A 25,101-nucleotide genomic window follows, 5' to 3' on the forward strand; every position below is an offset into this window, starting at 1 on the left:
ATGTTGTTTGCATGCTTGCATCTTCCTATCCATGTATACCTTTCAGAAAGGCATTCTTTACATTTCAGTGTTTTTAAATGTTTGAAGTACTCAAGGCAAAACTGTGTGAACTATTCTTAGAAGGATTTTTGAATAGTGAGTAATTTCCCCATGATGCCGAGAAAGAAAATTCTTCTTTGTTCAACACTGCAGTTTGTTCTCGTGTATCAAGACTCTGAAATATTAATTTCTGCCAAACTAAGGAGAGTTTTTAATTATTACCAAATAACACTGTCTATATTAGAAAAACGTTGAAAAATTCAAATACTTAATGGCAATAGAGCCCAATCAGAAAGAGAGAAAATGCAAGGAGAGTAATCACAGACTCCATGACACCCATGGGTGCTGCTCTCCACTGAGTTCTTCTGAGCTTCAGCATGGTCAGTTTGAATTCCCTGTTTAACTCTTTAGATAAATGGATCAATGATGCTTTCTAATGACCGTGTTACATGCTCTGCTGTGTTCTAAATGCCTTCAATTCTTCTGAGGCTCCCTGAATTTCCAAAATGAAATGGCTCATTTGCGGACAGTTTGAGCATCACGTTCTTAGAGTACTAACTAAAGCCACTAAATGGAAAGTAACCAAACATGACAACTTTCAACTTTCAAAACATGCTTTCTCTTAACCAGAAACCGTAATTATTGTAATTAAGTCTGTCAATGACTTTCACTTAGGGAGCACTTATATGAAAGCTTTATTCATTTCTGTGTGGGCTTTCATCTTGATAACTTGGCATACTCAGGTTGGACGTGAGCATCGGAGTCCTTTGTTGTTTGACTATATGAAGTAACAGAATAAAGACTGAAGGTCCTTCTTTGCATCATCATCTAAGTATCTCATCCTCATCTCATTTGTAGAAGAAGACAATGCTATGTGTTCACAAAGTTCAGTGTAATTTTCCCTTCCTAGTGACAGTAGAATATATGTTGTAGGCTTCTATATGACTTCATCAGGACCTTGGAAACAGTTCTCGTTTATAAAATATAAGGGAAAGGAAAAAAAGGGGTGTCAATTTAAGCTCAATTATAGAACAACTGCAAGCTACACATTTCACATGGCAAGGACACAAAACTGCAAGCCCCTATGCTGGACATTTGGCATCAGCAAAAATAAGATGTGTGATGGGAAGTTATTGAAATCTTTGTCCAGCATAGCTTATCTTACTCTAGTAGAGATGATGGCTGGAACACTCCCACCAAGTTCCAAAGAGCAGTGTTAGATAGTTCATAGATTATAAATACACTCTACCAACCACTCTATTCGATTGTTTGCTTGTGCTGAGACAATTCCAAGGGCTAAACAAGCCCTTTATTTTCAGCTATTGCCTGCAAACACTTTGTTAAAAGGATGATTTGTAGTCCTCCTTGGCTGGAGAAAATCAGAGCCTACAAGGGTAAAAGAGAGGTAAAAATTAATGGTTCTTAAACAATTTGTGCATCAGAATCACCTGAGAAGTTTAAGTGGTGCCTTGCCCCGCCTTTGTGATGCTCATTTAGTTCACCATGGGAGCAGCAAGAAATGTGTGTTTCCATAGTACCGTAGGTACAAATGATTTTAATATGAATGATTCAAAGAATACAGCTTGTCAAGGTTAGGGCAAGTTGAATCTTTCTCAGTCATAATCTGAACCACACTATAGGAAATAGAAAAAGTGTAAAGAGTATTGTGGGTAACAGTTTTCCAAGTGAGACTCATGGGGTACCTACCTTATTCAAATTACCAAGGGTACACTTGAATAAGACAAACTCCTAGACTGTGCCCCCCCCCACCCCCGCCTCAACTTGTGAAACAGCCACTGTAGTGAAGGAAGACTGCTTCATGTCTTCGGTGTGGAGGTGCTCCCAAAGGGACTCCCAGATACACGAAAGTCTGCAACCATTGTCATAGGAATTATTTACCCTGTTCATGTTGTAATAATTACTTCAAGTTATTTCTAGATTGGAATCTTAGTTTATTCAACCACTTCAAATCACCTATCTGGAAGAAAATATATAATTACTGGAGGTCTCAGTAATTTTGAGAGGTCACTCTGGAACTCATAATGTGTACCACAGCTTCAAAAAGTTAAATTCTGGTGTTAATGGACACAGGTAATACACTTTTATATTTACCTTGGGGAAATTTAAAGCACGGTTTTAAAGTCAAGAGGACAACAATTCTAGTTTTTAAGGTTATAATACATAAAAGCAAAGTTGTATAAAATCATAACACAGCAAGTTTAGATGACCCACTAGACATTTGATATAACACACCTCTGTTTGTAGAACTTTCTTGTAATGGCTAATCTTGGTTGTTGACTTGAATACATTCAGCATCAATTAAAACCCAAGCAGCTGGTCATGCCAATGAGGGATTTTCTTGGTGAGATCATTTGATGTGGAAAGATCCACACTAAATCTGGGCCACACCTTCTGGTGGCAGTCTACGTGAAAGCACATTAAGGAGTGAATCATTTACCTTTTGCCTGCTTACCCTCATGCTTGCTGACAAACTCATCTATATTGTTGTTGATGCCTTTTCCCCTACATTGGTAGTAGAACCTATTTCTTTAAGATGCCAATGTAGACTAAAAACCAGCAGCTTTTTCAAAATATGTCTTCAGCAGGGACTGCTGAGACAACCATTCTTGTGGACTGAATAACTACTGAATTCTTGGCCTTTCCTTTGGGAGACAGCCATTGCTGAACTACCTGGATCACAGCCGATAAGCCGCTCTAATAGAGTCCCCTTTGAACACACACACTCTCCATTCTATTTGTTCTGTTCCTATAGAGAACTCTGATGTATCTGTTTTTTATATCATGATATACATGACTGTGATAAATTAGTTCACTTAGGATGCATGGAATAAAAATTCTTTCACATGCATCCACTAGTGCTGGTTTGAGAGCTGGCACTAGAAAATGTGAGAGAAGCCCAGGTTAGAGGCCCAAGTCTATTGCTAACTGTCTGAGCACCACTGGGAAAGTCACTCACCCAAGATATAGTTTCTTGTTCTGTGCTGAATTAGGACATTTAAAAAAAAGAAATGTTGCATATGCATTAAGCTTGTAGCATATCATTTAATGCTCAAAACATACAGTGAGATTAATAATAGTATTTCCATTTTAGCTAGCAGAACACTAAGGCTCAAAGAAATCATAGTCCAAGAGAAAAGAAAGAAGGAAGGCTATACTTGACTTTAAGTTCATGTTCCTAAAGAAAACTATTACTTACATAATGGTATGCCCAATTAACCAATAATTATGCCATTTCAATGATAGATAGCGATGGCCCATAAGTAAAATTCCTTGTTATTTGTATCATTGAAATACATGACATTGACTATCACTTTATTGTGGCATGATGGGTCAAGGAATAATGTTAATTTCTGAGTCTTTCTTCATAAGTTGAAAACATAGGTCAGTATCTTTCAGGCTCTTATATAGCCAAATGCCCCAAAATATGACTTTATGTTGCTAACTATGTACTTACATTTCAAAGAAAATCAATATCAAAAATTATCTTTGAGAGTATCGAAATTACACCACTGTTTAAAAGAATTTGTTTTTCCTATCCATACCTCTGCCTTTAGTTCTTTATTTTATTTTTATCTCTAAGAAGAGTATGACTCCAAGCACTTTGTCTGCAAGACCTAAAGAAATCCCTCACACCTACCAAGAAACTTTCTTTCTGCTGGCTAGCTTCCCTAGCATCAGAAGGTGCTGTTACAGGCTGGGAAAGAAACAACATCAATTGTCTTACTCAGCACTGAATCCTGCATGATACAATACCAACCTCCCAGGCAAGATATGTCCACTGGTGCAACAGCAGCATGATGGTTATGGGGTAGCCAACTACTTTCTGATTTCTGGTATTTAAAATATTGTCAAATCCCATGGTGGGGGGATGCATAGGTCTTAGGTGGAACTTACTATTGCTATGTTGCTAAATGGTCATATTGTCCTACAAATTGCCTTCAAAATATTTATACTTCTAACCATAGACCTCTGCTGGTCAGAAAAGCTTCTTTTTGCAGTTGGATGGAGTCTATGAAGATACTCATAACTAGTCAATGTGATAAGAAATGATGGTGAGTACTCAACTCTAAACAGAACAGCCTTATCAATCACCCTGCCATGGCTTAAAGGACACTGTGGAAGAGGAGGCAGAAAAAATTATGAGTTGTAAAATAGGAAGAATTGGTGTGAAATGCTTCGTTCTAGACGTGACACATCTGTTGGCACTTGGAGCAGCTGTGGTTATCTGCACAAGCCAACCACATTCTAGCTTGAAGGGTAGAGGAGCTGCTGAGAAACCAGGGGTTAGGGAGAATCATCTTTCTTTGGGGTAGTGGCACTGGCAGCAGCCTATGCTTCAGTTGATGGTCCTACATCCATGCACATATTGGTAGCAGGGCTTGGTGTGTAATTATTTTCATTAAGGCTTGAAATTGGGAGGGGGACTTGCTGTTAGGATCCAGGGAGAGTTCCTAAAGCGAAATGAAGACTAGTGGTGGCTATGATCATCCTTCATTATATACATGCGTGAATTTTTCTTTTCTTTATTTACTTATACTTTTTAATACTTACTTTTATTCTGTGTACTAACTCTATGTGTGTGCACCATGTGTGTGTAGGAGTCCTCAGAAGTCAAGTCATTAGATTCCATAGAATGTGGGGTGCAGACAGTTATGAGTCACCATGTAGGTGCTGTGAACCACACCTGGGCTCCTCTGTAAGAGCAGTCAGTGCTCTTAACCACTGATCCATCTCTATAGCTTCCTGTATGAAATTTCCAGAGTACTTTTTAAAAGGACACATAAGTGACAAAGGTAATTTCTAAATTTTTCCAGAGATATTTTACAGTGGGTATGCTAATAAGAAATAAGGCTAATTTGGATTGGACTGGATCCTTTTCTCCCCTCATAGAACGAGAGGCCATGTATATTACCCGTTTTCTGGCAGCTAAGTTGAGGCCTTTGAACATCTCTTCAGAAAACGATGCCATTTGACATGAGACCTTTGGTCATGCTAAGTCATTTCTGTTGACTACCACATCCAGGTACATATTCTGTAGTGAGTAATGTTTTAGACAGGGGGTGCTCTAGTTCCAGCAGATAAACTGTAGGATTTTTCACTTGTGTTTTATCTCACTACCGCTCCCTTTGTGCTTGAGAGAGCCTGGCCCTGGACCAAGCACACTAGCAGCAAGGGGCTGCTGTACTGAAGATGACTGCTCTCATCGAATGGTGTCTGCTGTGACTGTTTGTGATTTACTTCTGTTTAGAAATAGCAGATTTTGTGCTTGTAGCTTTCTTCTAGCAAACATGGAACACACAGAGCTGCAAGAAGATACAGCGATTCTCAGCTGTCTCCTGGGCTGGAGGATTTATCAGATCAATTCTATTATGAAGGCCAGATGTTTTCAGGGTGGAGAAGGAATACACATTTCCCGTATGTTCTCATAGCCAACTTGCATTATCCAAGGCCAGAGTTGTCCATGGCACTTGGGCCCCTATTTCAGCATACATTCTTTGGCTGAATACTGTTGCCCTGAAATCACATACTAGGGACCCACAGATGAAGGTTTTTTGTTTGTTTGGTTGCTTGGTTTTTGTTTTGTATTGTTTTTTACTCTTTGACTTTATTTTTATAAATTTAAGTCAGGATATAATTGAAAATATACACTCAAATATTAATGTTTTCTACCTCATAAAAGAAACTGGATGATCTGTCATGCAGAGTCTAATTCAGTGGCAACAAACAAACAGAGCTGAGTGAGCCCTCATGTGTTCTTCAGTTATCTGTAAGCTCAAGGGCTCCTGATGGGACCCCAGTGTGAAAGTAAAGTGCTATGTGCCTTTTACTGTCGTGTGAATATTTGCAGAAAAGCCTGCAACGCTGAACCTGCTGCAATCTATCCTGTTGGTGTGGGATGGAGTGCATAGGAGTTAAACTTGCATTTGTCCCCTTTTGTCCTTTTCTCTTACCTTCTGACCCTTGGAGGAACGTGAATTCAACATCTCTTTTCAGAATTGTGAAGAAAGAATGTAAGTGCCAAACCCTACCTACAGTTCCATTACAGTTCGTTACTAAATTTTTCTGCTGCGATCTGAACAAAGCAAGATCCTTCCATAAGCTCCACTTCTCATAGAATGCCAACTCAGTGTCTTTGGTACTTTCATAGATTTCCAATAAACATCAGTAAAAAAGAAAAACAAAACAAAATAACCCCTTACACTTTCTACCTAATCCAAATCTCAATTTCCTGAAATGGAATTTTCTTTAGATTTGAATATGAAAGCCAGAAAAGGCAAAATGAGGAGAGGGCATTAAAAATCTGTTAGTACAGAAGACATGACATAAAAATATACCTTTATTGAGACTGACAACATTAGGAAGTTTAGAACACACTATTTACAGGGAGGCAACAGGAAGAATGAATTCCTCTGGGAAAGTTTGATCCTGGGGGGCAAAATGTGCTGTAGGTTTGTTGCTGAGCCCTCTCCTACAGTGTCGACCAGAACCTGCTCCTTTTCAAGTCACTCCCTTGGGTACATGCACCCTGTGAGAGTCAAAACGCTGTTCCCTTGGGTATACACACCCTGTGAGTGTCAAAACACTGTTCCCTTGGGTACACACACCCTGTGAGTGTCAAAACCTTGTTCCCTTGGGTACACACACCCTGTGAATGTCAAAGCCCTGCTCCCTTGGGTACACACACCCTGTGAGTGTCAAAGTCCTGCTCCCTTGGGTACACACACCCTGTGAGTGTCAAAACCCTGTTTCCCTAGGTACACACCCTGTGAATGTCAAAGCCCTGTTCCCTTGGGTACACACACCCTGTGTCAAAGCTCCAGTATACTTCACCGCCCATATCATAAGGAAACACCAGTTCTTAGCTACTTTTGAACCACGGGGCAAGATCAGACTCTAGACAACTTTTACATACTGACCTTCTAGGGCCCGAGAAGAGTGTGCTCTTCCGAGGCCATTAGAGGCAATAACTGCAATCAGGTGCTTCCGGTCTTTTGTCTCCTAGAAATAAATAGTTTTTAAAAAATCAATAAAGGGGACACAAATCTGATAGTCTATTTAGATGATAAAAATGTCAATTATTCCCAAAGGTTTGTGACCCAGAGAGAGAGTTGGTAGAAATAGCAGCCACCACCCTCCACATAAAGTGATTATAGAATATAAAAGTCGTTGTTATTGGATAAATCTGTGAAATGGTGCCGTGCAAGAGCTGAGATCTGGGGAGCGGGTTCGGGTCTGGTGCCATTTTGCAGCCACTGACTTTCCGACTCTTGGAGAGCAGGCTTACAGAGGTGTGTTTCCCACTGGGGTTGGGTATGCATCTCTGCCCGGCTCTTGCTCCTGAGGTGACTTTCTCCTTCACAGTAGGTGACACAGCAGCGACAAGCTGCCGAGGGCTTCCCTCGGTGCTTGGACATGATGCCCGGGGCTGGCGCTGCTCCAGACACCCGCTCTAAGCTCCGGAGTTCTGGGGGCTCTTTCAAACGACTTCTCCTCTGAACGTGATCCAAACTGGTGTCAGACTGAGAAGAGCTGCTCTCATTCCAGCCAGAGCTGGCGCTCAGGCTTCTCAGGGGAAGAGCCAAGCGCAAGGCCTTCCAGAACTTGGAGCCAGAATGTTTGGACTTCTCTCCCTTCCAGCTCACAAAAGACACAGACTCCTTCAACTGCAGGATGCCTGGGTGGGGATGCTCGAGGGGACGGTACTCCACCACAATGAGCTTGGTGGCAATGGAGTTCTGGCACATGACGCCCAGCTTAAACTCCAGCATGCTGATGCTCTTTTCTGTCACATAGTCAGGGCTCAGGACAACAATCATCCTTCGGCTCCGCTGAATGAAATCAAACACTGCTTCCACCGTATCTACAGGGAAATGGAAAGATAGCATAGCATCTGGTAATGATGTCTTCATACCCAGTTGGTCACTTTCTAGTCCTAAAAGGACGGGCATGAACAAACTTTTGAGAAAATAGAATGTCAAGAAGTCAAGATCAAGTAGCCAAGTAATCTCATTCACAACAAACTGCGAAGAATTTGTTCCTTGTAAGAAAGAGGAGTCCCTTGAATTTGGTCTCTCCCTACACAACACCCCCTTCCACTGCAGATCTCTTCGTGAAAATGTCTTCCCCATCATAAAAATAAAGGGAATGTGAATTTGAAGATCTATTTCAAAAAGCAGCGCTCTCTCTCTCTCTCTCTCTCTCTCTCTCTCTCTCTCTCTCTCTCTCTCTCTCTCTCCTTGTAAATCATTTCTTGTTTTAGAATTTTTATTTCCTTAAGTTTTACCTGGTGGCCTTAGATCAGATATATATCTTCAAACATTCGAAGTAGCTAGGTGCTATTGTGATATTACTGCTTTTTCTTCTTACGTCTGGATTAAGCGACTTCAAGTATTTACTCTTATTCTATACCATACATAAGTTCAAGAAGCCCCATCTCTTCACAGTCCTGAGAATAATAATTCAACTTGTATATATGTATTCTAGAAAAATATTTTGAATAAAAAAGAACATACTTACTTCTCCAGAAAGTCTGATTGGCAAATTACCAGGATTTACCACCTCCCTAGATTCTGAGTTACAGCCAGCCCCAGGTACTTAACATTTTGGACACAGTAAGTATTGGTCTCTATAACTAAGATTTCCTTCCTTCCTCGTTCCCTCTTTCCCACCTTCCTTTCTTTGTTGCTTCAATTTTCTTTTGCTTTTTCTGTCTCCTGTGTGTATGTATGTGTGTATAAAGAAGTGGCCTAAAGTCAATTTAAGAGCCGAATGCCACCATAGTAGTTGAGAATCAATCAATTAATTAAGACTTCTGGCAGAGCACTCGATTCTAATGTTTGCTGAGGGGATATGGACAGGTCCCAAAGGACAATTCTTCAAATGAATGCAGTATTTAACCCACGGTGAATTGCAGGGACTTAGACAAGATGAGCAAGGAAAAGAAAGCCCGCCGGTGGGACTCTTACTACGCACAACTTTGAAAACATGGCAGCCAGTGCTGAGGCTGTGTTTGCTTTTTTTTCAGCCTATAGAAACATTAAGAATTTGCAGTGAGTTTGATAGCCATGAATTTGAGAGGAATGAGGAAGCCAGGATCCTTCCCCATTCATTCTTTCTAATGAGCGGAGTGAATTCAACCTGAATTTAACTAAAAATTAGAAGACTTTTTTCATTCTGATATTGAAAGATTTAATTTTTCAGTTCTCAAAATCACAGGTGTGGATGCAGATGTGCAGGTGTGCAGGTGTGGATGCAGCTGTGTAGGTGTACAGGTGTGTATTTCAGTAACTCCCTTGTCCCATTCTCCCTACTCAGATTTGATGAACTGTCTTTAATATATTAGACATCACACCTGTGAGGATTCTGCTGCTTTACCTGGATCATAAGAAATAGAAAATAACCTTAAGACAACATGGCTAGATTTTCAACACAGGAAACTTACACAATCAAATCCCACAAGTGTATATGTAACCATATTAAAAATGTTTGTTAGGAAAATGTGTGTTGTTTTCAATGGGCTAGCAAGGATGGAAGTAAAAGATAGATCTTAAACATTGTTTTGGGCTTGTGGAATTTTATATATATATTACCTTTAAAGAAAGTGGGAGGTTTCCATTTGAAAGAGGACAGTGTGGATGCAGATCTGAGTGGTGGAAACAGACACTGACAAAGAACTGGAGTTGTTCCCAAGATGGGGCTTCTCCTGTGCTCGAATCTTTACTTCATAATTTAGAAACCAGCAGCTTCCTTTTATGCTATTTAAAATAACTCCCAGATTTTCAAAGCTATTTGAAGATGAGGGTGATCATTTATAATGCTAGAGTTTGTATGGAAGTGTAATGAATTAGGTGATTTATTGTTTGGCTCAGAAGAATGAGGTCTGATTATACAGCAATGGATTCATTTCCTTTGAATCACTAGGTTGGTTTTTAAGTCATGGTTCTGATCCAAAACTCTACAATCCTTAAGGAAAAGCATGCCTTTAAAAGTTGTAATACCCATGGAAGTCATATTCATCTACAAGAAAACTATGACTCTGACACTTTTTCTTTGCTAGGATTTTTGTAGAAGAAATCTCCCCTCTCACACTATGTCTTTCTTTCCCTTTTTTAAAAAAGGGAGCAACATTGAAGAGCCATCTGAATTCAAATCTTTATTTTTCCTTGATCTCTGTTTTTTATCTTAATACCTTTGCATCAGAGTGTATTATTCTACAAATCACATGTGATAAAAGCAAAGGTGTAGGGACATAACACAAACTAGCAATGGACTAAGAGATTGTGCTAGTAGTAATTGTTCTTATCTGTAGCTATTATAAACTTAATATGTGGGAAATTTAAACTCTATTACCATCATGAATTTACTAAGTCCATATTCAATAAACATATCAACTAATTTTATAATTTGGCCAAAACACAAAAATCAGAGCCAATAAGATGAGTCAGCAGGCAAAGGGGCCTGCCAATTTGAGTTTGATCCCTGGGCAGAATATGAGAACTGACTAGTGCATACTCCAGGATGGACGGACACACACACACACACACACACACACACACACACACACACACACACAGGGATAGAAAATAAATAAATACATAACAATTTAATTTTTAAAATCCTTAAAAAGAAACACTGGATTGGTTGCTGAACATGTCTTTCATTCCAGGCTCCATACTTTGCTTGCATAAAAGATCTAGTTAGGGGTGTACACAACTGGATAGAGAAATTTAGTTCGGCAAATGGTAGCCAGACTGATGACTCCAATGCAATGCCATTACTGAGTCTTCTAAAGGGTCACTGTTGATGGGCTGAAACAACTTAAGACTGGTTACCATGTGTCCAGTGTAAAACATCCATATACAAAATGTAATACAATGTATATTTCCTGCAATGGGGGATTTTGTACATGCACAGTAGAGAATTTTGTTGTCGTTCAACCCTGCCTGACAGTTGTTCATTAACTGAATAGAAACCTGTGTCTTCATGACTTTGGTCCATGGATCCTGGCTCCATTCCTTTCTGATTGATAAGAGTTGTCTGTACGTTAGTAGTGTTTGAAGCTGAAACCAGAGAAATGACTGTGGTTTTGTTTTAAAGTGATGCTAAGTGTGGCTCTTGCCTCCCCTCCCCCCACACACCTCCACCCTAATGTACTGGACTATCCACTTTACTTAAGCAATTCTTTTACTCATACACAAAGGAAGTGTTCTTGATATGAAGTCCACATTTTTCTTAGACATTTTTCTTAGACATTTTTCTTATTCCTCAATAAATATTTAACTATTATAACTTCTTTCATTTCTTTTTGCAAGCATAATCATTCTTTTTACTTATTTCTCAAGCCCAAACATGAATATAAGGACACAAAATACATGCACAAAATAAAATTCAAAGGTGAAAATAAATGGTTTATTGTAAAAATATGTAAATATACAAATCAAAAGAAAATGGAAAATACAATGTTTATGAATAAAATTAAAAAGAAGGTCTTAAAGTACTAAAACCTATGGAAACAAATGCGTAAGTAACAAGTGGAGTGATGTTTTGTTTCCCAGTATAAGACAGTACTTTTTTATTAGGATCCCAGGGTACAAAAGAGAATTAAATAAGTCACATGTGGCTGTGTAAGTAGACACTCTATAACTCTATACAGTATGGTTCTTTATTAACCTGGGTGCAGAAGTTCCCTTTACCATAGATCTAAAATTATGGAGGATTTTTTTCATAAGAAACATGATGTATTTTCTCATTCTCTGAAGTACAAGTGTGTGACCCTCTCCTCCCTCTGCTGTTCTGTATCAAGCATCTTCTGAAACACAGAGCAGAGTCTTGAAATTAAGTTCACTTAGGATGAGCTATGTTGTTGAGATTTGATATGCTTTATACTATAGCAAGGGAGCAGGCTCAATATAATGAAGAGGAATATAAATAGGAAACTGCAGAGGCATTTCTAGTGGCATGTAATAGCAGTTGGGATGAATACAGAATCCAACAGTGCAGAAACTGCACAGTGCAGAGAATGGCCTGTGGTGAGGAGCTTGGCCCTTGCTTCCCTAGAGCTCATACCTGAAGTGGGAGTCAGCTTTCATTTGGTAGTGTGATTAAAGGGTTATTAGTGGAAATGGTAATTATTCGAAATAACAAAAAGCATTAACCTTTTTAAAAAATTAGATGCCAGAATGACTATATATTATAGTATTATGTCAGGGATTCACAAGGGAACCCTTTTCAATTCAGAGTAATCAATAATTCTAACACATAGCAATGATTTATTGTGGACATACGTACTGATGACCACTTAAAAGTAAGAGATAATTTTAGAATTGCTTATTAACATTAACTTGGATAAAGTCTTCCTTAAATTATGAGTTATGTTTCCTAGGACACTCAGACTCATTTACACCTATACCTGTTTTTCTTCATCACTCAACAGTCCACACAGCTGAGCACTGAGATTAATATAACTTAGACTCTAAATGTGTCTGCAGGAATATAGTGGAAAAATCAACTGATATCAGATGACTGTCTGCTGTGAGCCATGATAACGGGAGGATCTTGGACAAGAGATACCCCTGCACCCCAGATCAGCTGTAGGAATAGTAAGTCATTCATACTAACCCAGGGAAGGAAAGAGCAATGATAACTATACACAGAGAACCAAAAATTTACAAATCGAACAGTAATGGAATGAAAACACCAACACAAAGCCATCACACTTAAAATTAAAACATAATTTTAAAACTGGACAAGAATTCTACCGGCTTTTAATATCGTACCAATGGTTGTTTCAAGTTGTATGTGTGTGATTATGTATAGCCCCAAATACATACCCACAGATAATTTATAGGCAAGTGGATATACACACATACACATAATTTGTGGGAACTTCTATATACATACCCACATAAAATTCACATGTACAGAGATCAAATATGTGTATATGTATATATGTATATATATGTATATATATATACATATGTATACACACATGTTAGACAAGATGCAGAAACTGGCCACTGCAAATGTAAATGTTGTGCTTAGTTTGCACTTTTACAAGTCTGAAGAATAGTAAAATTCACCTTAAAACTGAAAAAAAAACCTAGCAACTTTCAGGGTGATTCATTCGGAACAAGGTACTACATGTACTCGTGAATAGATAATCAGAAGTGGTCATTCTTTTAGAATAGTAATGCCAAAAGGAAAATCACTACCTCTCCACTCTACTTCATGATGAAGAGGTGTGAATGAGTGAGGATGAACCACTTTCCTGGTTTTCACATTAGTAAGGTTGGAATTAAAAGACAAATTGCAAGCATCTTGTTATATGCTCTCTTCCCGTGTCAAAAATGCCCTGGGAGCATTTTTATGTTTTCTCACTTTCCATTAGCACCATTAAAAGCTTGGTGCCACCTGTGAAATGTGTATGATGGATACAATAGGTAGGAAGATGTAGTGACAAGTATGGACTTATCTATCTGTACACCATTGAGAAATTACTATGATAAAAACAAAAGCCATACCTTTTTCAAGTTTATAAATATGATATCCATTACCTGAGATGAGGGCAAATGTGGTTTAGTAGCTGGAAAGTGGTATGACACTTAATCAGTCATGAGGTACAGCTGTAGTTTGACTGTTAGTCTTGCCGAGGTGGTGGATTCAATAGACAAATAAGCAAGGGAGTGAATTATCCTCAGTGGAAATAGATTTAGTCCCTGATCATATGTTTAATGGATGACTGAAAATAAAATAAAATTAAAGGGAAAATCCTACTGAGAAGCAGGTAATACTCGTGTCAGCAGGTAACCTATCATTAAAGGAGTTTCGAGTCACTGGGCAAAGTGGCTCCACAACGGTGAAATTTTTACAAAGAGATTAAAATAGAGGGAGGAACAGAGATGGAGGATGCACCAGACACATCTTCACTTGCAAAGATCGCCATGGCTTTAGAACTGGTGACAGACTGTAGAGACATCACTCTAACCCTTAGGATTGCCTGAGAAGCAGAACTGCCAGCCACACGGTCCCTAGGATGTTTTTGTAGGAGGGGCTTAGACAGTGTTCTTTTATCTATCTATGAAGCCACAGCCTAGGAGGGAAAAAGGGGGCTCTTCCTTCCTTGAGCCCATTTGTTCTTTTTCACTCCTTCATTTTCCCTTTCATACATTTTTCAGGGATGAATAGGATAGGCCCTGCTTGTCACTGCTGGACCACCTGGGACTCTTCTTCACTGGCATGGCCACCTGCAGCTGCTTCCAGAACCTGCCCTGGGGATACTTGGATTTCTCCCCTTTCCATTTAATGACCGTGAGCACCGTCTTAGCCCTCTTCAGCTCTTTCACCTTCATGTCCTTCACAGCTTTGTACTGTACTAAAATGACGTTGATGTTGCCCCGGGAGGCCATAGTTTCTAGGCCCGCCTTGAGCTCCAGGAGGGCTTGTGTTCCCTGGAGCACGTAGTTGGGGCTTAGGACAACCAGGAGGCGTCTGCTTTTCTGAATGAAGCTCAAGGTCTCGTCTGTGACAACTGGGAAAGAAAACACCATGGGGATTAGTGTTGGCCAGGAACTACCTGATGGGCAGAGCTCAAGGAGCAAAAGAAGGGAAGGGACTGGGAACGACAATCTGAGCAACTTCATCTCCGGTCCAAACATACTGTCTGCGGAATGTCAACTCTGCTCAGGGAAAATGGCGTTATATACAAAGGCCCCATGCCCAAAACATGTCCAAATAAGCTAACACCAAAATTTCTTTTAGAGCATCTTTTAGTAACTACAACTCTATCTTAGACAAAGGGAAAGAAGCAATACTGGGAAAAATAAATGGAGGAAGTTTAATCTTCAGTATCAAACATCAGAAGTATTATTTAGCTGTTTACATTCCACATAATACTACAATGTCACTTTCCATTAATGTCTTATTACTGTTACCCCAGTTCCTATCAGCCATGACACAAGTAATAAATGAAATGCTAAGCCTTACCTCAAGAACTTGGTCAACAGAGGCAACTGGATGCAACATGATGAATAATATGAAAACATACAAAATAATCACAGATATAACAAAAAAATCTGGAAAAGAAAGTAAACAATTAAATTAGGCATTTTCTTTAAATGAAAAGGTGCCAAACACCAAGAAGCATATAATTACGTCAAGATTTGGTTGAAACACCTCTACGTGCTGATGAAATAGAAAAAGCATATGTTGTTATTTCCTACAGTGTAAGACATTGTGCAACCCCACAAAAGATTCATTAGAGGCATCTAAAGTCTATTGGCGTCAACCTTAAATGTATGTCAGATAATGGTAGCACATGCTTTCATCTCAGCATTCCAGACACAGACAGATCTGAGTTCCTGGCCAGAAAATATAGTGAGACCCTTATCAAGTGATTCCCCTGCACAAGTACAACTAAATTAACACATATTAGTTATCTAAAACTATTACGGCAGTTAAAGAAAGTGCTGGTTGGAACTACACAACCACAAACAGATCAAATGGGGAGAAAAAGAACAAAACTAAAGGAAATAGTCCCAGGCAGGTATGATGACGCAGGCCTGGAAAGCAGAGGGAGAAGACCGAGTCTAAGGTCAGCCTGACCTGCAAGATGAGATCTATCTCAGAAGAGTGAATCAGAATGGACTGATGATTGAAGTTTCAATTCAATAAAGACATAACCCATCAGAAACTTTTCAAATCTTACGACATTTAATAATTGTTCCTAATATATTCCTTAGTTAAGTAAGTTGTTATATTTACCTAAACATGTTTTTCAAAAGTTGCTGAGCCACCCCAGGTCTGACTTCTAAAAATCTGCCCCAGATTTCCAGGAGAGGAAAAACGATTATTTTCACTAGCCTGGAGATGAAAAAGCTCCTACAGGCTGGGAGATGCTCGGCAGTTGAGCACTTGCTGCTCCTCTACAAGATACATGTTCTGCTCCCAACACCCTCATCTGGTAGCTCACAACTGCATCTAACTCCAGCTCCAGAGACTCTAGTGCCCTTTTCTGGCCTCCGTGAGCATTGCATACAATTAACATGGACACAGAGACAGAGACACTTATAAATAAAAATAAGTCTTAAGTACTATTCAAAAAAGGTAGATGTCGCATGGCTTTATTTTATGTAATAAGCACACAAACATTTTTTTGAAAATCCTTGAAGACTTCAACAAGAATGGAAAATCGAGTATTGAGCTGAGAGAGGCAGGAATGTTAGGAGGTTACTCTCAGCTTCTGGGTCCTCTTAGGACGGTCAGTGAGCACTCAGCAATCCTGTTAGAGTGCAAACCCTCTTCACCAGAGCAAGTGCCAGAGCATCACAAGCTGCTGGCGACTGCAGGGCGGGGCCACGGGGTTAGGTTAGAAACTGAGTTAAAAGTCCAATCATTCCGCCGAAGATGGGGCTATACTGTTATAACAAAAGTATTTTTTTAAGTAGATACTTTTAAATACTCAAAAATGTAAAATAAAGAGCAGGCCATGGTGGAACATTCCTGTAATTCCAATACTCAGGAGGTGAGGTGGGAGGTTCAAAAATTCAAGGATGGCCTTGAACTTCCACATAATGAGTACCAGGACAGCCTGGGCTACAGATCCTTTTAGAAAGTTAGTTTGAGCCGGGCGGTGGTGGCGCACGCCTTTAATCCCAGCACTCGGGAGGCAGAGCCAGGCGGATCTCTGTGAGTTCGAGGCCAGCCTGGGCTACCAAGTGAGTTCCAGGAAAAGGCGCAAAGCTACACAGAGAAACCCTGTCTCGAAAAAAAAAAAAAAAAAAAAAAAAAAAAGAAAGTTAGTTTGGCGGTACATGTCTACAATCCCAAGATTTGGGGGACTGGGACAGGAAGATCACCAGTTCAAGGCCAAAAAGCTTGAGGCTAGCCTAGATTGGACAGCAACACACTGTCTCAGTGTTTTCCAAAAGAAAAATATGTAAAGTCCATTAATCATATCCCAGCTTACTGTAACACAAATCTTTTTGACAAAAAAAGGATTTCCTGCCTATTCCCTCTAGATAACTCAAAATAATACAGAGAGCAAACACATTCGCCTATGGTTTGTCCATAGTACACTCTTCTCTTTATGTTTCTCGGTCCTGTTTCCTTCCCCACAGTAACCGCCATCTTCTGACTTAGTTATCTATCTCTTTTCTTTCACTCAGTTACCTGTCTCTAAAAGACAACCTTATTTTGTAGGGCTAAGTTATCTGAACTCTTCCCACCAATTAAGGCATGACAACTAAACATGAAAAATATAGGCAGCCTCTGAACTGGAGATGCCAACAGTTCAGTACTAACATCTTCTCAGACAAAGACAGAGGATAGATTTTACCAACAAAAAACTACAAGGGTCAAGCAATACTGTGGGATGGTCTGTATGTCAAATGTGTTGCTGATTGGTCAATAAATAAATCACTGATTGGCCATTGGCTAGACAGGAAGTATAGGCGGGACAAGGAGGAGAATAGAGCTGGGAAGTGGAAGGCTGAGGGAGACACTGCCAGCCGCCATCAGGACAAGGAAGATGTAAAGTACCGGTAAGCCACAAGCCACGTGGCAAGGTATAGATTAATAGAAATGGATTAATTTAAGCTGTAAGAACAGTTAGCAAGAAGCCTGCCACGGCCATACAGTTTGTAACCAATATAAGTCTCTGTGTTTACTTGATCGGGTTTGAGCGGCTTGGGACTGGCGGGTGAGAGAGATTTGCCCTGACTGTGGGCCAGGCAGAAAAACTCTAGCAACAAAGCAACACTCTGACAGAAGCTGAAACTGCCAGGATGGTGACTCACACCTCCAAAACCACAACCCGGGAGGTGGAAGGTCACACGTTCAATGCCCCCTCAGCTACGTTAAGACCCTGCCTCAAACTAAGAAGCTCAATCTAGTGAGAAATGACAGTTAGGACTTCAAGTGTCCATCATCATCATGGGACTTGAAATGGAAGCATGGCCAAACACAGTAGTGCACATGTAACTGCTAAGTTTAAAAATGTGTAGCTAGACTGAAAGTAGGTTTCATTTTAAAATGAAAATAAACCAGAAATGTACCAGTGGGAATGTACCAATCAGGAGAGGGTGCCTCTGACATTTGAGACTGATATTAATTACAGCAACAAACAAAAACTCAAAATAAATATAATACATTACATTGATTAGATCTAGAGAACAACTGAATGGTCCTAGCAAAGAACTATTCCCAGAATTCCAATGGCAATGGACATCACTGACAGGAAAACAAAGGGTGAAAGAAAACTAGCAGAATGTACATGGACAACTAACTATGTTGGTTCCGCTATACACTCTATTGCATAAAGTAGTTTCATGATTATATTCCTGCTGAACTATTTCAGAACATTTAAAAGAAATCAGTGTCACTGTCAACAATAAAGTGGTTATCATTTATTGACATCAATTGGAAGCTAAACAAGATAAATTTGAAGTTTTCCAAATCAAGTAATAGATTTTTTTGGGGGGGTGGGGGTGGTTTCAAGACAGGGTTTCTCTGTTTAGCCCTGGCTACAACTCCCTGCTTGGAGTAATTCAATCAATCAATCAATTAATCAGTCTGTCTATCTATCTATCTCTTTCTCAACAATCTAACTACAGATAGGGTAGAATATATTTCCTTAGACCAATACAGTTAATTTTCCTAAGGGAAAACAACCCGAGGACCAGTTCTCTTTATAACTAAAAAGAGAAAACCACATACAATGTTCATTCAAAAACCTAAAATAAAAAAGGAAGGGCTGGGGCTGAGGCTGGGGCTCAGTTGAAGAATGCTTTACCTTGCATATATTACCCCCAGGGTAGGACCCCTAATGCTACATGAACTGGGTGTGGTGGTAAACACCTGCAATCCTAGCACTCAAGTGGAGGCAGGAGATCAGAAGCTCAGGGTAACCTCGGTTATGCAGCCTGAGCTGCACAAGACCTTACCAGAACAGATGGATGGACGGAGTGAGTGAAAAGAGAGTTGACTGGGGCTATAATTCAATGGTACAGTACCTACCTAACTTGTGGAGAGAGTCCTTAGGTTTAAGCCCTTAATATTACCTCCACTCCCTTCCTCTAAAACCCTCCCCTACTCCAAAGGTTCACCTTTTAGTACATTAACTTTAGTTTTACAAATTAAAGTTACATATAAACTAAAGGTCCTATTTTAAGCACCACAGCATCGTTCTAGTGGATCTCAGGATAGTTATTATACAGTTACACAGTAACATGAGTAATAAGAAAAAACAAAATTTCAGCGTTACCTGTTCAAACACATGAGGCCAAACTTGGATAGTGAATGTGGAAATGTTCAACTTTAGAATGAGAACAAGGGTCTAATGATTATTACTTCTGTGATGTCTAAAATCAAGACCCAACATTTGAATTGGAACAATGACATCTTTTCATGGCCATAAGAATATCTGCCATTTACTCCATGATAGCAAAAGTCACATCAACTAATGTTTGCAATTTTAAAAATTGTTACTGTATGTGTGAATTGGCATATGTGCCATGGCACATATGTGGAAGTCACAGAACATCTCCATGCAAATGAGTCTCTCCTTACACTTTTATGTAGGTTCCAAGGACTGAACTTAGGTCAAGCTTTTCAGGCAGGACAAGAGCCTTTACCTGCTAAGCCACCTCATTGGTCCCATTTTCAATTTTTAAAAGCAAGCAACTAACATGTAACACCAAGTTTTGTCTATAAGGTCTAATTTTTGTCATTTATGTTATCATCTATAAACACACACAGACCTCTATGCCAATGGCCACTTTTGTGGTAGGAAGCAAAAGTAACTAAACATTAGGAATTCCAGAGACACTGCCCACAACAGTTTAAGTAGAGAAAAAAGCAGCTGGTACTGTGTCGAACAGCCAAAAGGAGAACATACCCACTGTCTCCCTGAGAGTCTCCTATAGGCTCCTGATTCCAATTCCAATTCTCTGGACTCACTCACAGAAAGGAAAGGGCTAGTAAGAGGCTATGCAAACCACTTGTCACTTCCATTTTTAAACTTAGGCATAGGAATGCTCATTAAAGTGAAGAGAGGACAGTAAACATTCAAAGCACTAAAATCTTGTCTATCTGTGAAGAAGTTACCAGTTAAGTCTTTACTGATTTTATTCCTTTATGCTTTTATGTTTTTATGTATTTACTTTTGAGACAGGGTCTGACTATGTAGCTAAGTAGAATCATGATGTAATACTTACAATTCTTGTAGCAAGGCTGCCTGAATGGTTTTCCTTTTGAAAAGGCAACCGCCACTGTGAGGTACTGAAAACTGGAGATAAAAAACACAGTGGTATTTTCATAATTTTGTATTTTACATGTATCAAGTTCAGTTCCATTGAACAAATGTGACGAGTTCCAACACGCGCTTCTTGTTGTATTACAAACACTGGAACACACAAAGAGTCTATTAGGAATGCAGCAGCATCTCCCCAAGAGGCCAGTGTTATACAGATGCCTTAAATCACAATACAAAAAAGTACAATGCTATTTATAGCAAAAGACACAGCAGCAGCAACACAGAGGGCAGGCAGAAAAGTTGTTTCTTCTTTTCTTTCCCCTTTAGCTAGATATTCCAGTCAACTAAAATTATAATCAAGTAATTTTTTTAATTTTTGAAATTTTAGCACAGTGAATGTAAACAGGCCACAGGTCTGCCTTTAGTGCTCCCACTTTTAGCATCAACCCATGATAACGGGGGATATAGTATCTATTGAACATACTGATACCACTTCTTCACCTGGGATTCGCACTTCTCTGGGGGTTATGCCATAAGTACTAAGTAGGAAGACTTGTGCTAATGTCTGCCCGAGCACTGGCACCAAGATAACAACCAATGATTTTAGTTACAGCTTACTGTTGTTGAACATACACAATTAGTAATGTTACAGCAATGAACACTGATAAATGTTAAGCCTCTGTGTAAATGGACTCTGGAAAGATTCAAGACAAATTTTACCCATTCCTTTTCATGGGCAATGCCTATATACATACAAAACAGTAATATTTTTAAATTTTCTAAAAATTTCAATGATAATCTCAATAGAGTAAAGTAAAATATTCATAACTAAAGAGTTGACAAAATTATTCACATTTAATTGAGTCATCACAGTTTTTTAGCAGCAAAAGTACTTCACAAATAAACATAATACTGCCAAGGTGGTGGTGGTGGTGGTGGTGGCGGCGGCGGCGGCGGCGGCGGCGGCGGCGGCGGCGGCGGCAGCGGCGCTGCTGCACGCGCACACCTTTAATTCCAGCATTCGGGAGGCAGAGCCAGGTGGATCTCTGTGAGTTCGAGGCCAGCCTGGTCTACAGAGCAAGCTCCAGGAAAGGTGCAAAGCTACACAAGAAACCCTGTCTTGAAAAAAAAAACCAAAAAACAAAACAAAACAAAAACCCAAAAAACAAAACACATAATATTCTTTTCAGAAATTTAAAAATAAAATAAACAGTGCTTCTTCAACTTGGGGTAGAAAAGCTGGAAGTATGACACTATACCTCTTGGACACTGATACCAATTTTCTCATTTTACAGATAAGGCAAATTGATCAAGTGATTCTAAGGTCACATCCAGGTAATGAGAAGAACTTTGCCTGTAAACCTTCTACTACAGTCTTAGAACTGTCTCCTGTAAAGTTTATGCTCAGATTCAATCCCCATTGAGATATTAAAAGAGACTGAGTGATTAGGGTTTTGCCCCAATGAGTGGATTAATCCATTTATGCAATTCACAGGTGAATGGGGCATATCAGAAAAGGTCTGTTATAAAACCCAGTTTAAATAGGTCTCTCATTGTGTGCTGTCTGGTACTGCCTAAGAACACCTCCATCAAAAAAGTCAGCCTATGTTATTTCTCAGCCAGGAGATAAGTCTCTTTTCTTAATAACTTGGTCTGTGGTACTGACTAACAGAAAACTGAGACACTCTCCTAAAGACAGAAGTTACCATGACAAAAAGGAAAAATTTATTAGGTGTTTAAAGCAAGCTGCAGGCAAGTTCTATACACATTTCAAGGCTCATCTTTTTACATTCATCCTACAAATTTTTATGATGGATTGACCAACTCACTCTGAGTACGGATCACACACTTTATACTGCTTGACCCAGAAAAAGCCCAGCGACTGAAATCCAACGCAGATGACGATCTGAGACAAGACAGAGAAGAGGAGTGCCCCGGATATAAGGCCTGAAGGTGGTCTCTGTGCCACAAGCTCCTTCCAGGCGGGATTTAAACTCACTGTATTTGAAAGGAAAGAACAAAAAGCTGTTGTCTACATTTCCCACTAAGAAAGAAATAATAAAATTGACTGCAAATAAAACTTTTAAAATTCTGGATTTGTCCATTAAGTATTTAATAAGAAAAGTTTCTAAACACTCAAGCCAGATGTCATACACATTTAAATAATCTGTAAGAGAAAAAATTTATTATTTCAAAAATGCTTCCAGTAAGTTTCACCTTTTTGCTGAAATTCATGGGAAACATTAGTACCAGTAAAAATAATAGTAACTGTAAACCAACGTGTGGTGGGGCACCCTTGTAATCCAGCACTGGGGAGGCTGAGGCAGGAGGATCATAAGTGCAAAAAACCATGTCATACCATGTATGCCATAGCATAGCGTAAAAAAACATGGAGATAGAAACCCAGTCAATTGCTTTCCCTTTAAAGAAATTACTAGTAATGTCTGAAGCAATATGAACAGAATAGTAACAAAGTAGAATTAGTACAAGTGATAACATGTGGGATCTACCAAGTTTTCTCTATAAAGTTCCTATTTATCTTTTGATAATTAATGTCAAAAGTTACACTGACACTATCAGAATTTTGTTTATCCATTAACTAGTTTTATCATCTATTAAGCATTTTTAACTCCATAATTCTCACCAGGGGTAATTTTAGCACCCCAGAAAAGATTTGACAAGGGCTCTACTTCTAGCAGTTGGAATTTTGGCAGCATTGAAGATATGCAGTAACCAATGGTTTACCTGTGTATCTGACAGTGCACAAGACAGCTCTCCACAAAGAATTATCTTCCTAAAATGTAAAGAAGCCCAGGATCTCTTCTTGGTCAAATGTGTTATTAATTAATTAATATTAATTAGCAAGTTCCTTAAAACAACAGTTTTCACTTACTTCCCAAGTACTTATTTATTTCCAGTATGGACAGACTTGTGAATTCCTATTAATTTAACAGGTCACACACCATAATAATTATTTACCTTGATGTTAATATCACCAACACTAGTAAAACTAACATTGTGTCTCCGCACACGATGAATCTACAAGGACACAACATCAGTCTTGTAATATCCCTTGAAATATCCATAGCCTGGGGCTGGAGAGATGGCTCAGAGGTTAAGAACACTGGCTGCTCTTCCAGAGGTCCTGAGTTCAATTCCCAGCAACCACATGGTGGCTCACAACCATCTATAATGAGACTTGGTGCCCTCTTCTGGCATGCAGGCAGAACACTGTATACATAATAAATAATTCTATTAAAAAACCATAGCCTGAGTTTAAAGAACATAGGTCAGGCAAATCCAGCTTTAGTAGTATTAAGTCAGGTTGTCCTCTAAAGACTAGAGAGATGGCTCAGTAGTTAAAGAACAATTGCTGCTCTTGTAAAGGAGCCGAGTTCAGTTCCCAGCTTTTCAATAATCACATCATCCATTAATTCCAGTTCCAGGAGATCCAATATCTTCTTCCCACTCCATGGGCACCAGGCACATTCATGGTGCACACACACACACATGAAGGCACACACTGAAGTACATAAAATAAAACTATAACAATAATAACGAGGACTAAAGAGTATATGGAAGTGAGCATGCTCCATTAGAACTGATGATGTTTGTTACTCAGAATATTTTTCCAGTTGATTATTGAAAAGCTACTTTACTACAAAAAAATGGGGGGGGGGGGGTGGGAGAGAGCACAAAACCAAGGCGTAGGGGAGAAAAGTAAGAAATACAATAATTAGAGTAGACTGATTCACAATTTTTTGAGGAACTGCCATACTGAGTTCCATAGTAACTATACAAATTTACACTCCCAACAGCAATAGAGAAGTGTTCCCCTTGCTCCATATCCTCGCCAGCATGAGCTGTCACTTATGTTACTGATTTTAGCCAATCTGACATCTATAAGACGGAATCTCAAAGTAGGTTTGATTTGCATTTCCCTGATGGCTAAGGATGTTGAACATTTCTTTAAGTGTTTCTCAGCCATTTGAAATTACTCTATTGAGAATTCTGTTTAGATCTTCACCCCACTTTTTAACTGGATTATTTGGTTTTATAATATCTAATTTCTTGAGTTCTTTATATATTTTGGGTATTAAACATCTATCAGATGTAGAGTTGGTTAAAAAAAAACATTCCCATTCCATAAGCTGTCTCTTTGTCCAACTGACAGTGCCTTTGCCTTACAGAAACTTTTCAGTTTCATGAGGCCCTGCACTATCGGTGTTATGTTTAGCAAGCTGTCTCCTGTGACAATTCATCCAGTGCTGTTCCCGCTTTCTCTTCTATCAGGTTCAGTATATCCGGTTTTATATTGAGACCCACTTGGACTTGAGATTTGTGCAGGGAGATAAATACAAATCCACTTGCATTCTTTTACACATAGACATCCAGTTTGACCAGTACCATTTGTTGAAGATGCTTTCTTTATTACAGTCTGTGTTTCTGGCTTCTTTATCAAAAAGGTGTCTATAGGTATGTGGACTTACAACTGTCTAGGTCTTTGGTTCAATTCCATTGATCAGGAGATGTCTGTTTTTATGCCAATCCCACACAATTTTTATTACTTTAGCTCTGTAGTACAACTTGACATCAGGGACAGTGATATCTCAAGCAATTCCTTTTGTTGAGCCAATTGTTTTAGATATCCTGGGTTTTTGTTTTTCATATGAAGTTAAGAATTAATCTTTCAGGATTTGTAAAGAATTGTGTTGGCATTTTGACAGGGACTGAGTTGAATCTGTATATACTAACTCTTTAGCATATACCCAAAGTATGCTCCATCATACCAC

At 39.2% G+C, this 25,101-nt stretch overlaps 1 protein-coding gene across 1 annotated transcript in view; it reads right to left on the bottom strand.

The window, feature by feature from the left end:
* Window positions 1-6,379: 6,379 nt before the first annotated feature.
* The window catches only part of LOC128111942 (polyamine-transporting ATPase 13A3-like), a 58,985-nt gene continuing 40,263 nt past the window's right edge, over window positions 6,380-25,101 (bottom strand). Inside the window, 4 exon segments of the mRNA XM_052740515.1 lie at window positions 6,380-7,921; window positions 15,043-15,131; window positions 20,271-20,458; window positions 22,138-22,306. Coding sequence (XP_052596475.1) covers window positions 7,874-7,921; window positions 15,043-15,131; window positions 20,271-20,458; window positions 22,138-22,306 — 494 coding nt within the window. The 3' untranslated portion in view covers window positions 6,380-7,873.

Source organism: Peromyscus californicus, unplaced genomic scaffold (assembly GCF_007827085.1).
Source record: "Peromyscus californicus insignis strain IS unplaced genomic scaffold, ASM782708v3 Scaffold_16__1_contigs__length_79575227, whole genome shotgun sequence".
NCBI classification, from domain to species: domain Eukaryota; kingdom Metazoa; phylum Chordata; class Mammalia; order Rodentia; family Cricetidae; genus Peromyscus; species Peromyscus californicus.